A 13,349-nucleotide genomic window follows, 5' to 3' on the forward strand; every position below is an offset into this window, starting at 1 on the left:
TTGAAAAACAAATGTATTTTCACATATGGAGTTAGCAAATTATTTATAAGGGAGGTATAAATAATTTTCTTTTTGCCTTCCAGAGACACAGCAATGTCACAGTAACATTTAAATCTATTGTACTCTGTCTTCTGTCAAGTACTGTCAGATTTTGACAGATGGTTTGTCTGTAGGATTTGGGTAAATTTGGCTCCTTACACCATAGATCTTGGGATTTTCATTTTAATTGTGATTGCTTGTCTGTACTTTTCCCCCAATTTGTATTTTTCTTTAATATTAACAATCCGAAAACGTATTATTTTTTTTACTGCCAAATTTTGTGTAGAATAGTTGCCAAAAATAGCAGTAAAAGCAGTGAAGACCTGAAAAACAGTGTCTGAGAGAGTCATGATGTTACATGTACCCATGTACATATTCCTCATAGACTCTGGAGTCAGCAAGTTCTTAAGAGCTTCTAGTATGATCAGACTGAGAGATGCAAGTCACGAAGGTATCTGCATTTAGATTATCTGGCTTTTGGAGTTTAATTTAAAAGCAAACTTGGATCTTACAACCTTTGAAGAACTGTAACATAGTTTTGGAAAGATCTACAAAAGATCAGAAGATGTCAAAAGGATGGCAATGCATTTAGCAACACAAACCTCAAGGTGTTTCTTCCTGAGGAGAAGTTAGAGGTCTGTCAGTCAATATCCCAGAGAACAGACTGAAGCCTGTCCAGATGCTCCCTTTTATAATATAATTGAGCATAAGTGGCTTCAATGTGAAATGGTCATACATCAGTTTTGCTGAAATGAAGTGCTGTTTAGGACCTTTGTCAAACCTATTCGCAAACACAGGGAGCCATCAAACCAAATGCTCTGGCTGGGTAGCTTAACAACCATTTTGTAATTTTCTAACACTGGCCGTTCAACAAGCTATGATTATAAAAGTAATTAAATTATATGGATGGGTCATGTGCAGATTGCTTATGGGAACCAGGAATCAATTTTCGCTTGCTGAATATGCTCCTTACAAGATGCTTAGACCAGGACTGTAGAAACACGACCGAGAAACGCAGTCTTGAGGTAAAAGCTTGGCGCTAACTCCCTTGGGCAATTGCAGCTCAGCAGCTGTCCTTGGGAAGAAATAGCCTTGCTTTGGGACCCAGGGCAGCATTTCTTAGCTCAGGAGGTATTTGTTTCATTTCAAATCATATCCTGCAGTAAAAACTTTATTATTTTTCCTCTTTTTAAATTTTTTTTTTCTTTCATAGGACAGATGGGGTTTTCCCTGGGTAGCCTGTTCACGTCCCCGGCTGCAGCAGAATGCCCTGGGTGTTCTTTTTGTCTTCCTCCAAAGCCTCAGGTGTAGTTGGAGTACTAAACTAGATGAATAAATGGGCTTCCCTGATGTGGCAAATCCTGTGCTCCTAATGGCTCGTTAAGCAATTTCTAGCTGCCAGAATCAAGCAGCCTCTGAAACAGATTGATTCTGCAAAAAGCAGTCATAGTACAGTCTGTCAGGCTGGGATTTTCCTTCCTTTTTTCTTCCCTCCGGTGGGTTTCCATTTTTGTTTGATGCTTTCAGAGGCCATGTGTGCAGGGGATTTTTTGTTCCCTCTAAGTATTTTCTCCTGTAGGAATTATGTTGTTTCGGAGTTTGAGCATACATCATGTAGATCATAATCTGTGTGTTACTGTTTACTGATTTTGGAAGTTTGAAAGTTGGTCGACAGTTAAATCTTTAAAAAACTAGGCAATTACTTATGTACCTCAGTAACTGGTCTTTATGCAGTTGTTAGCAAAAATGTTCTGCTAATTGTTTTCATTTTGAAAAGTACCAATGAGAGCCCCTTATCCTCTCTCCTCTTCCTTATTGCCATTTTATGTAGGGCCTGGGTTTCAGCTTTAAAATTGTTTCCTTTGTTCTTTCATTGCCAAACGGACTGAATCGATTCATGTTCTTTAACCAAAATGAGTAACTGAAACTTTATTCATTATTTGCTTTTGAATATAATGTTTATACCTTTTTCATCAAAACCATTCACCTACACATACTTCTACTTATTATCACTACTCTTTATTTTCATGCTGCTTCTGTAAGTTATAAATACCACAAACAAATACTACATTAAGAGTAAAGTTGCTCTGATATTTAAGTGGGTTACTTAGTGGATCTGGTCCTGTAGCTGGCTCTCACTGGCATTTTCTGTGACCTTGGTCAAGTCACACATCAGTGCCTCAGTTCTCCTGACTGCAAACTGGAGGTAACGCTGAGCATCCTTCAAAGCCTGGAAAGCTCAGCTTCCCTATTTTTTAAAAAAACATTTGTCGGACAGAATCCAGTTGAAGTGCAAAGTGTTATGCATAGGCATTTTATAAATTATTATGAGAGCGTTTGTGTTAAAATGTTCAACTTGGTAATCTTTTATGATCTCTGTAAGGACTGGTAAATAACAGACTGATAAATAAAGTGACGGTAAACCAAAGGCCCTTTTAAAATTGTTTGTAATCATTCTTCTCAGTTTTTTTAATAATTTAAAATTGACTTTGGTTCTCAGCTATGTCTCCGGACCTGCATGTTCAATTTTCTTCTTTTCTTCTGAAAATAAAATGTTGAGGAAATTTAGTTTTAGATGTTGCAATATGATGCTGTCATCTGAAATTTGATAATTCTTTGAGTCCAAACCAATTTTGGAATCTATTTGAAACACGTGACCAAATGAGTGAAATTACACCAGAAGACACTTCTGTTATTTGAGACTGGCATTATTTAATTAAAACTTGAATTTTAGCCTCGGTTTATTGTCAGAAATTGATTTGCAAAAATAGTTTAAACAAACCTACATCCAAACACCACTAAACTACTTTGTCAGTCAGTCACTAATTAAAATATTTCATTCCTAACTTAATGAGTAACCCCTTAAAAGCTAGTTCATACAATAGGGTTTTACTTTATTCATATGTATATACGCATACGTATTTTTATATATAGAATTTAAGTTTGTGCCTGCACTTATGGAAATAGAATGATGATGTCACCTGTTTATAAAGTTACTGATTTGTGATTTGAATAAAAATATTTTGTATGAAAAGGATAGCATGATGATGAAACGTCCTATTCCCAGGAGAAAATGGCACACAATTGTGATTGTACTTACTGTAATGTCACTATGCATGCTAATTTCAAAAATATTGTTGATACTATTCCTATTATTTTGTTCTTAAAGGTCTCTGGGATGCATTTTATATGAGATGTGCTGTATGAACCATGCATTTACTGGACACAATTTTTTGTCTGTTGTTTTAAAAATTGTAGAAGGTGATACCCCTTCTCTTCCTGATAGATATCCAAGCAGACTGAATGCTGTGCTGTGCAGGTATGTTATTTTTTTGTTCAGCAGGTTTTTAATTTAATTTGGAAAATCACTTATTTAAGACTTCTGTTTTTCAATGTTTCAGCATGTTAAATAAGGATCCTTCATTGAGACCTGCAGCAGCAGAGATTCTAAAAATCCCTTATATTGATGAACAACTAAAGGTATATAAGAGAGAGCAATAGCTGTACACTTACCATTTGAGTATGTATTTTGCAAAAGCAGAATGGAGGCAGAGAAAATGTGTTGATAAAAAATAATCAGCAGTTCATGGGAACACTAATCCAGGGGACTTTCAGAGCTAAATTACAAATATGACTAGAGGTAGTGAGGCAGTGAGAAATGAAGCCCTTGTCACTTTACATGCTGACTGTATTCCCTTTAAAATGTTATGAGCAATAAGGAGAATGGGCATTTATGCATAACAAGTGCCGATCATTTGGGCCTGGGTACATCTCGTCTCTAAACTGTTCTGGTTAGTCATAGTTTTAATGAAAAACAGTGCATCTTGCTCTCGTGATTCCTGCTTCAGTGTATATATTGTTTGGATTTCTAAGAATGTGGGAAAGAAAACTGCTCAGTCAGTTTTTACATTAGGACTGTATTGGGTCATAGCTGAAGAGTCTGGATCACTTTAGCCTCAAGCATTGACACCACTTCTATTTTATTTCCTTGCAGAATATACAGTATAAGTTCACAAACATGACTGTGAAAGACAAGGCACTTAATTGGCAGAAAGAAGCTGCTCCCATTTTTGATGCTGTGTAAGTATTTTTAAGGGTTTTATGGGCAGCAGTATATGAAATTACAGTGCTACCAGATAACATAATGTTGTAACCACTTGTGTTAATCTCACAGTGCTTTATTTTCAGAGGGACCCATTCCCCAGAAGTACAGAAGAGCCAACCACATTAGCGAGAGGCATCATTAAGATTTAGGGGGAAAAAAGGAATTTGCAGATCAAATAATTTTATTATATAACTGTGTGAATTGTGCACGCATATGTAGTATATGCATATGTTAATTTAGGACCTTTATATTTTGAAGGTTTAGATCATCATTCTAGTTATGTCATGGTTATTTATAGTGCTGCTGCTTGTGTACCTGCTAACTATTGAATGTGAAAGCTACGTTTCCTAAATGACACCAAACTAAAAGTCTATACTCTTAAACTAATATTCAGCTAATATGTCCATAGGAAACTATTATATTTGTCTTGTAACTATAGTACTATAGTGAGAAATTAAGGCTTATGATGTTTCTTGGCTCTTATATCAGTAGTGCCTTTGTACATGATCTCTCTCTCCTAGACACTGAATATATCTTAAATTAATTAATTGCATTAAATTACAATGCTGCAATGATTAAAGCAAATGTCAACATGGGCAATCTCATCTTGCCTTTGTAAATTAGCTCTGCAGTTTTGATGGCAGCTGGCCCTCCCTTTTGCTTCCTGTCCCTGAGTTTTCTGTACGTGGTTTTGCTCTATCAGGAGCTAGGACACTCAAAATCAGGAGTTTGTGATCCTGTGCAGATGCAATGGACATCCCTGCTTCTTGTTTCCTCTACATAGCTGTCAAGACTTCAACAGCTATCTGAAATTTCTTTTGAATTATTAGGTAACGGTGATAAAGAACCCCATGCCCCAGTCCAGAATTAGCGGTGCCTTTGGGGCAACAGGCCTTTCCCCGATGGTTTTTGTGACCTCTGCTCTCAGAGAGGACCCTCAGTTTTGCAGCTGTGGTCACTTTGCAGATGCTGCCAATTTTGCTGCTTGCAAGCATCCCTTTAGGAGATGTGACCAGCTTCAGCTTTTCTAATGACAGTGGTATTTAGTATCAGTGGTAGGAAGAAAGTGGAGCAAAGACAGTGGAATTCAAGACAGCAAAATCTTCTGTGTATCTTTTTTTTTCCCAGTTTAACACTGGGAGCATATCTGTAAAGCTGTCATCTCTAGGAATTGTAGTTTGGGTTTCTACCCTGTCACTTCTGTTCTTGTTGTATCTCGTTCCCAGATAAGTCTCTGTCTTTTAATCAGACTAAAGTTCTCTGTTTTGGTGTAAATAGGTACCTTTAGTATAAACAAATTGTTGAACTTTGCAAGTATAGATGTAAAATGCAATAATAAATGATACCTGTATTGGCTAGTAATAACTGTCTAATAAATAAGAGCAAATGGAGACGACTGAGGCTTCTCTCAAGTTTTTGGCTTTCTTATTGTTCTACATGATGGCTTCTGCTAGAAATAACCCTTTGCTAGTATACTGGAAATACAAGAGTCAGGCAGGTAGATATTCAATAGGGAAATATTAGATGTATATTTTGTCTGCGGCTGTTGTATTCGAGTTGATTCAATTAACTGTTAGTGGATTCTTGCCTCTTCGAATGAAATATAGTTAACTGCAGAGGTGTTCCTCAGAGATATACCTTAAACAGTTTGGGGCACTGAAATCTTGCCCAAATATTATGCCAACTCCATCTGAATTATATTGAGAGTTTAATGCTTATTAGAACATAAAATATGCAAATCTTTCAGAAACTTTTAATCCATGGCTTTATTTTGTGGGTACAGAATTTCAAATTATCTATATGCACCAAAAGACTGTAGATGCTTTGAGGAAGCAGTATTTTTACCTGCAAAATATATAATTAGACTTCAAATATCCACACGCTTCTAGAACAGACTGATAAAACCTCTTTTGATTATTAGTAACAAATGCGATGTTCCATCCCCAATCCGTTGTCATTAGCTCAAATGTATTGAGTCTTATCACCTTCCAAATGGACCTCTCATATATTGACAGAGCTTGCAGAGGGGGAGGACATTCATGTACATCCCAGAATCTGTAACCATTCTTGTTCAAATGCAAGCCTGTAGTCTCTAAGGTGAAGATCAAGTTCTAACTACAAACATCATGTCCCTATACTTCTGTTAAAAGGAAATAGAAAGTCAGCTGCTTCTGAGTTCCAGAGGTCCTAAAAATTGAGGAGCAATGGATGGCAACAGTTTTTCTTTGAGCATGGAAATTTACCTTGAGGTTTTCAGATTCAGGGCATCAATTTGAGAAAAAAATCCCAGGAGAAGCTTCACTATAAATTATCTTCAAGTGTGCTGCAGTCTGATTATTTTTAGCTAAATGTTTGGAATATGCATAAAGTCATAATCTTATTATGACTTTTATTAGGAGAACATTAACTGTGTTGCTACTGGTAAGCAAAATGCCAGATCTAAAGTAGTAGGTAAAATGAAATAAAAATACCTGGAAAATGGTAGAGAGCAGAAAAGGGGAGGAGTTTCTTCTCGTAATGACCTCTAATGGCTTACTTTATTCCAGTCCCATGCAAGTAATAAATTTTAAATATTTAAGTAAGCATAAAGCTGTACAAGTTCAGTTTCAGCTTGGATGAAAAAAGTCTTTTTCCCAAGAGATTCTTATAATTTAAATTAGAGTTTTTTACAGGGGACAAGAAATATGTCTACATTATTCATACTTGAAGAGTTAGTTCCATTCTTATGAATAATTGAGTTCTTCTTGTCTTTGTCCTTAGTCTTTTATATTTCACACTAATATTCACATCTTTACACTATTTTCCTCTATAGTCAACATCTGAAAAGCATAATGAAAACTTCTCATTTATTAAAATCCTGATTTCAAAATGATAGTCTAGAAGGAGTGTTGCAATTTATATGGTTACAAAACTGGGCTCTCAGATGATCAGAATTGAGTTTTATCTTATAAGAGCAAAAATAGTAATTTGAAATGAAACTTGGTATCGTAAATATAAACAATAGAAAAAGTTAGGTAAATGAAACATGACTGCCAAGGCTTTGTAAACTGTGGTGTAATTTTTGTAATTACTGTAGGATGTGAGATAAAAATCTGAGATTAATATCCTTTTTCTGATACAGGACTAATATTTCTGTCCCATGTTGATAAATACAGCTGCGATACATATGTCAATAATTCATGCTTAGCTTTCAGATGTGGTCTGTGGAGACCATTTTACCAGTGAATTGTTAATATTGATTAGGACTAGAAATTCAAGAGGAGGCATTAAAGACACATTATTATTCTCTTTTATTCTAGACAGCTTGTAACAATCAATGTAAAGTGCATGGGTGATACTGCTTTTTTCTGTGGTTCTCATTTAAAGACTGCCTTTTTACTTGGAATATGCTCAATAATGGAGCCTGGCAGGGTAAATATTTCACTGTGCTTCAACATTTGTTCTTTTAAGAAGTTGGGTTTACCTTTTTCCATTCTTGCCTGAAATGATTCACATTCTTCATGAATCTGAGTTTAAATATTTCAATTTAAAAGAGGCATTTGCTTTCCAAACCAATGTCTATTTAGTCTGTTACAGTACCTGTGACTTTCTAATTATTCCATTTGAAATGTCATTACGTTTCAATATCAAATTAAAATACTGATATTTACATTTTTATATGAAGATGGGTTTGCATGCATTCAATTTCAGGCATAGGAAAGTTCATTTGCAAACTCTGCAGGAACTGTCTGAAGTACAGAAAATGACACCCCGGGAACGGATGAGGCTGAGGAAGTTAAATGCTGCAGACGAGAAAGCAAAGAAGTTGAAGTAAGTTGAGCATAACATTTCTATCGTGCCCTAACCATGCGGTTTTCCCCATCCAAAAGTCTGACAGGAGAGTTAGAACTGTCAAGGTAAAAATAAAAATAGAAAGCATCTTCAGCTACTCAAAGTGAATAGGGATTTTGGATTAGTTAAATCACAAAAAATATTTATGTAGAAAAAAAAATCAGAACATTAGCCCAAAACTGGTATTTTGAGCATTGTGTTTCCGATTAAATAAGTATATGAGAGATTTTCAGATGTGTTACAATAGGAATTTTTTTTAATGGCTTGTCATTGTAAGGATCGCACAGTCTGAGGAGTTGGACATTTAGTTACAATCCCGCTTTTGTCAGTTGTTTTGGCCTCAGAGATTAACCAATAGAAATTAATAGCTCAGAGGATAGTCTTATCAAATGATCAAGTGGAGGTAATGGACATGTTATAAAGGCTTTATGATTTATGGTTTTTTATTGAGACATAATAAAAGGGGAATTTGAAGAAGAATAAGTACTGTTTCTGAGTGGAATATGAAAAACAGCTGGAAGGCTGTGTGGCTATGTATGAATTCCTTTTTTAAATAAAAAGAAAAATATACTGTTTTGATCATGCACTTAAGCTTTTCACACGTAAAAATATTCAGTGTTTTATTTGGTATGAATGAAAATCAGAAAAGCACTACATTCATTTTTAATTCATTTTAAATGTTTTAATCAAAAGCATTTTTCGAAGAGCAATGTAAATTAACAAATGTTTACTCATTTATAGAGGGAAATAGAGGGAATAATTATTTTTGATCATGAGAATTGACATCTAAAGCCTATTGTGCCAAAGCAAGTTAGAAGTTCAGTAAGGCAATGATGTCCTAGTACAGAAAAATATTGGAAGGTGACATGAAGGCTGAATTTATGGCCTCAGAAACTCTGCAGCTACATATATCTGCAAATCAATAGCAATTGCAGTTGAGTGAAAATGCTCGGTAAAATCACATCCTAGCGTTATTTGTGCGAACTTGTGATGCCCTTACCTAAAAGCTACAAACAAAAACCTGAAGGTTTTAATCTCCTTTTGGAAAATATGTCTGATCAGCATGTGTCTGTCTGATGCTTACCATTGCATTTGATAATGGAGATGGACTGTAAATTTATTCTCATTTAAAAAAAATCTCCTTGGATTGAAACCACTCTGTAACACCTCTTATGCATGGTGTTTTCAATACTATGGTAGGCCAATTTTTGTGCTTACATGAAATTTATAAACAAGAAGTCTGTCTCTCTCACTTTTTAAAAATGAATGAAGATTAGGAATTAAAACTAATTGCAGGATAGTTCTAGTTTGTTTTTCTTTTTCTTTACTTTCTTGCACTTCAGTGTTTTCTATTTAGATATTCAAGTTTTTTTCCTCAGGAAAAAAAATGTCATATAAAGGCAACATATTAATCTCCAAATCTTGTTCTTAGTAATGAATCTTTAAAATGGATCTATAGTCAGCTCTGGGTTGTTGCCCTCTGCCTCTCACTGAAAGTGTTTGAAACAGGGCAAAGCCAGTACCTTGTCAGACTGGAGATCTGCTGTCAGCAATGCAACCTTAGAGATGAATGGGAAGGGAATGTAGTAATGGAAACTGGAAGAGCTGCTTAATGGAGCAGCCGGCTTACATAGTCATGTACAGAAAAATGCAGTTACCAACTCTTCCCCAGGTGAAGTGTTCATAGCACACGAGTATTGCATGTCTGTCTTCAGCTGAACGGTTCTGAGACTATATAGCAGAATGAAGTCCAAAGTATTTAAGATCTTTGGAAGGAGAAAAAACAATGGGAATAATAACTTACTGCTTCTCAATTATATTATGCAAGTTGTGAAAGAAAAATATAATAGTGTTTGGAAATTAGACCTGAAATCTCTTTATTCACTAAAACTAACCTCACTTGAATAGATGCTGTGAATGTTTGGCATCATGGCAGTCTGATTATAGAATTTGCTTTTCCACATGTATTTCTAGAAGATCGCTTTGTGCAACCACTGATATCACATCCTAAACACAAGTATTCTGTATTTACAGACAGCTGGCAGAAGAAAAATATCAAGAAAATATCAAAAGAATGCAAGAATTCAGGTCCCGTAATTTTCAGCATCTGAATGTCGACGTCCTACATGTAAGTATGGGCTGTTGTTTCAAAGGCCTCATTTGTGCACATTCAGTGTACAACACTTTTCTCTTTCATGCTTTCTTTAGTGCTAGAGGTACACTCCTGTTCTAAAACTAATAATTTGGAAGTGCATCAAACTCTGGACTGCGTAGCTGAACCTGTGGATCTGTCATGAGAGAAAGTGCATTTGGTTATTCAGCTATGATTCAAAAAACTCCCTATTAATTGCACATTTTTTTTAAATTAAGTCACACTTAAATCTAAATCTGCTCTCTGAAGTGTACTTACTGACAGTCTTCATGACATCAGGGTTCAAAATGCATTAATTTTCAAGATAAGTTTAGAATTGTAATTCTTTAAACACTCATTTGGCATGGCTGTGAGTTCTTTTCATTTGATTAGTTAAGACTATTAACATTTCAACTGACATTTTAGTAAGAATGAAGTCTTGGAGTGACTCCCGGTGTAAGCTGTCCTTTGATTTTAAGCAATCTACAACAGAAGATAGGCCTGTTCAATTTTAGTCTTATTGTAGAGAGAACAGTGTCAGTTTGGAAATAGTGAAAGCATCACAGAAATAATGAGGTTTTGGTTACTGCTTTGTCTTCTACGTTTTCTTTCACATACAGTCTAGTTTCTATTTACCATTGTGTCTGGAGAAAATAATATGTTAAATCTGTCTCTGCTTATGGCTGAGTCACTACTGATCATTTACAAAAAAGTTAGGAGGTCTTTTTTAGTGTTTGCCTAATACAAGTCCCAGCAGTTGTGTAGATCAGGGCAACCATTGTGTTGTCCTGCTGAAAGCTCTAACTGTACGTGTTCCTTCATGCTGCTTCGTTGGACTAAGGAATCTGATGAGCAGACTTCAAAACCCCTAATTCATTCTCCGCCAGTCATTGCACGCGACTGTGTGTCTATAGGACATGATGAACCAAGTGGAAATGAGACATCAAATCAGCTCTGCTTGTCTGAACTTACAGATCATGGTAAGAATTTGAAATTTTATGTTGAAGTGAAACTTCCTATAAGCAAAGCAAGATCTGATTTTGTCCCTTGTAGTTAATTTGTGGTGGGGAAACTGTGGTGTAAAAAGCAGTCAGACTTGTAAGGCAGTCAAAAGATTTACAAAGAGAAGAAGAATAATCTAGGTATATGTGTGTGCAGCAGACATACAGCAAGGTTACATGGCAGGAGGTCTGTGTTCCCAGAGCTGGAGTGACCTATGAGCAGTGATGGAGATGAATGCACCTTCTCCACATGAGGTGCTGAGTTAGAAGGAAATAGCTTGAACTTTGCAAATATGAAATGACTGGTATTAGAAAAGCATTTCCTAAATTATATCTCCAGTGAAAAAATGAGTACAAGAATTCGGAGCATTTGCACCTTTGGTACACTTTGATGCCATTTTCTTTATCTATAACAATGAGAGAGGCAGGTGGAAACTCTTTAAACTGTGCTTATCTATACTGTACTCAAATACTTAGGTACTGTCTAGAGGATATGAAGTACTATATAAACATGTACTTCTCTGTAGATAGATGAACAATTAGTCAAGCTTTTCAAGAAGGGTCAGACTGTGGAAATGTGCTCAGTGAGAAAAATATTTTTAAGAGTGTGTTTGTATTTTTGTTTCTAAAATGTTCTGGAATAGTGTCGTACTTTTAAATATTTAAGAATTATTGTGTAAGCACTATTGTGGTGAAAGATTTTTAATCACATTAGAATCGTGCAAGTGTGCACTAATATACTTTTAAGTATGAAAACTACTTTTCTCTAATAGCTATGCCTTTTAGTATTGGTTTATGTGCGTCTGTGAAAGTATACATCATTAAATCAAAGACATCAAAATGAGTTTGTTTGCAGTGGAGGTGGCTTTTTTTAATAGCGAATGGATTTTTTTCTTCCAATGTAGCCTCATTTATGTCTTTGTGGTTGGTTTACTGTTTCACAGTATAAGGAGGGATGATCTGTGTAGGAGAGAACCCAGCTGCTAGAAACACAACCTGGGAGGAGGGTGGGGAAGCTTGCAAATAGAGGACCAAGAGAAAGCAGTAAATGTGGGTGGGAGATGTACCGAGGGAAGCATGCAAAGATACCTAAATAGAAACAGAACGACATGCATGAAAGGAAAGAAACTGATGTTTCCGCCTTTAGAGGTTGTTAAGCTGTTAAACTGTAATGACAGAAATTAGATGCATTTATATCTGTGATGCAAAAGTTGGGTCAATCCATTGTACAAAACAGAATGCATGTCTAATTGCTTTTGCTGGAGTCTCTGACACTGAAGTGGTGGGTTCAGGAGAAAAAGAAGTTATGGATAGGCAAGAGAAATTACATGGTGTCTCTTTGCTTTGTGAATACTTTGTTATGCCTGAAGCTGATGTCAAGGCTGTTGTTAATACTTACTCTATTCAGTATTCACACTCTTCTTTAAACATTTCAGTGCAACCATGTATGTCCTACATGTCTAATTATTAAATTATTAATGGCACTTTTGTATTTGAAAATGTAAAACCAGTTCCAGCTATTGATTTTTCAGTAGAATTTGGTTCTTGATCAGCGGGCTATACAATAGCAAACCAAGAAAACTAGAAGCAAGGTTTAAAGGGGTTTTATAAAGTTGTCTTACATGTCAATAAATCTTGCTAACCCATACTAGGTTATCAGAGAAAGTTAGACTAGGAAAACCAGACTAACAATCTCCCTAGTTATAACCAAAAACTAAAAACCATTGAGGAAGAGGAGAAAAAGCAGGACAGCATTCATGAACGTTGAGGAGCCTCAGCAGCAGCCTTTAAGTTTCTTCATGGCAGACCTAAAAAATCCTCTCAGGAATGGGAAAAGCTGGTGGGGAACAGGTTAGGGATAGTACCCCAATCCCAACAGGTAGGGAGGAAAGTTCAAACTATCTTTGACTCATATCCTGCAGTTCTTAAAAAAAAAATGCAGAAGAGAAGAGCAGGGCTTGGAGGACTGAAAGACTTAAAGGTTTAAGGAGAGGCACAGGGAATAAAACACCTTACACTCTGCTCTCACTGCAAATTATCTAAAGCATGATGGAACACAGTTGTATGTCATTAGGGAAGGTGTCAAATACAAAGCTCAAGTTTTAGCTTTTGTAAGTAGATTTAAAAACCATGGCATCTTGATCCAATTTCGGCAGTAGTAGTTATATTTACTGAAAGCTGGAAATTACAAGGCAGTACAGTTAGATAAATGAAAATCACTATGACAGTTTGGGGTATTGGA

General features: G+C 35.8%; 1 protein-coding gene across 1 annotated transcript in view; it reads left to right on the top strand.

Annotated features, from left to right (window-relative positions):
• Positions 1 to 13,349, top strand: part of NEK11 (NIMA related kinase 11) — an 87,313-nt gene that overhangs the window by 34,203 nt on the left and 39,761 nt on the right. Inside the window, exons 6-11 of the mRNA XM_065627291.1 lie at positions 3,209 to 3,358; positions 3,441 to 3,519; positions 4,034 to 4,119; positions 7,835 to 7,954; positions 10,010 to 10,103; positions 10,948 to 11,086. Coding sequence (XP_065483363.1) covers positions 3,209 to 3,358; positions 3,441 to 3,519; positions 4,034 to 4,119; positions 7,835 to 7,954; positions 10,010 to 10,103; positions 10,948 to 11,086 — 668 coding nt within the window. The remainder of the gene's footprint in view (positions 1 to 3,208; positions 3,359 to 3,440; positions 3,520 to 4,033; positions 4,120 to 7,834; positions 7,955 to 10,009; positions 10,104 to 10,947; positions 11,087 to 13,349) is intronic.

This window comes from Caloenas nicobarica, chromosome 2 (genome assembly GCF_036013445.1).
Source record: "Caloenas nicobarica isolate bCalNic1 chromosome 2, bCalNic1.hap1, whole genome shotgun sequence".
Taxonomy (NCBI): Eukaryota; Metazoa; Chordata; class Aves; order Columbiformes; family Columbidae; genus Caloenas; species Caloenas nicobarica.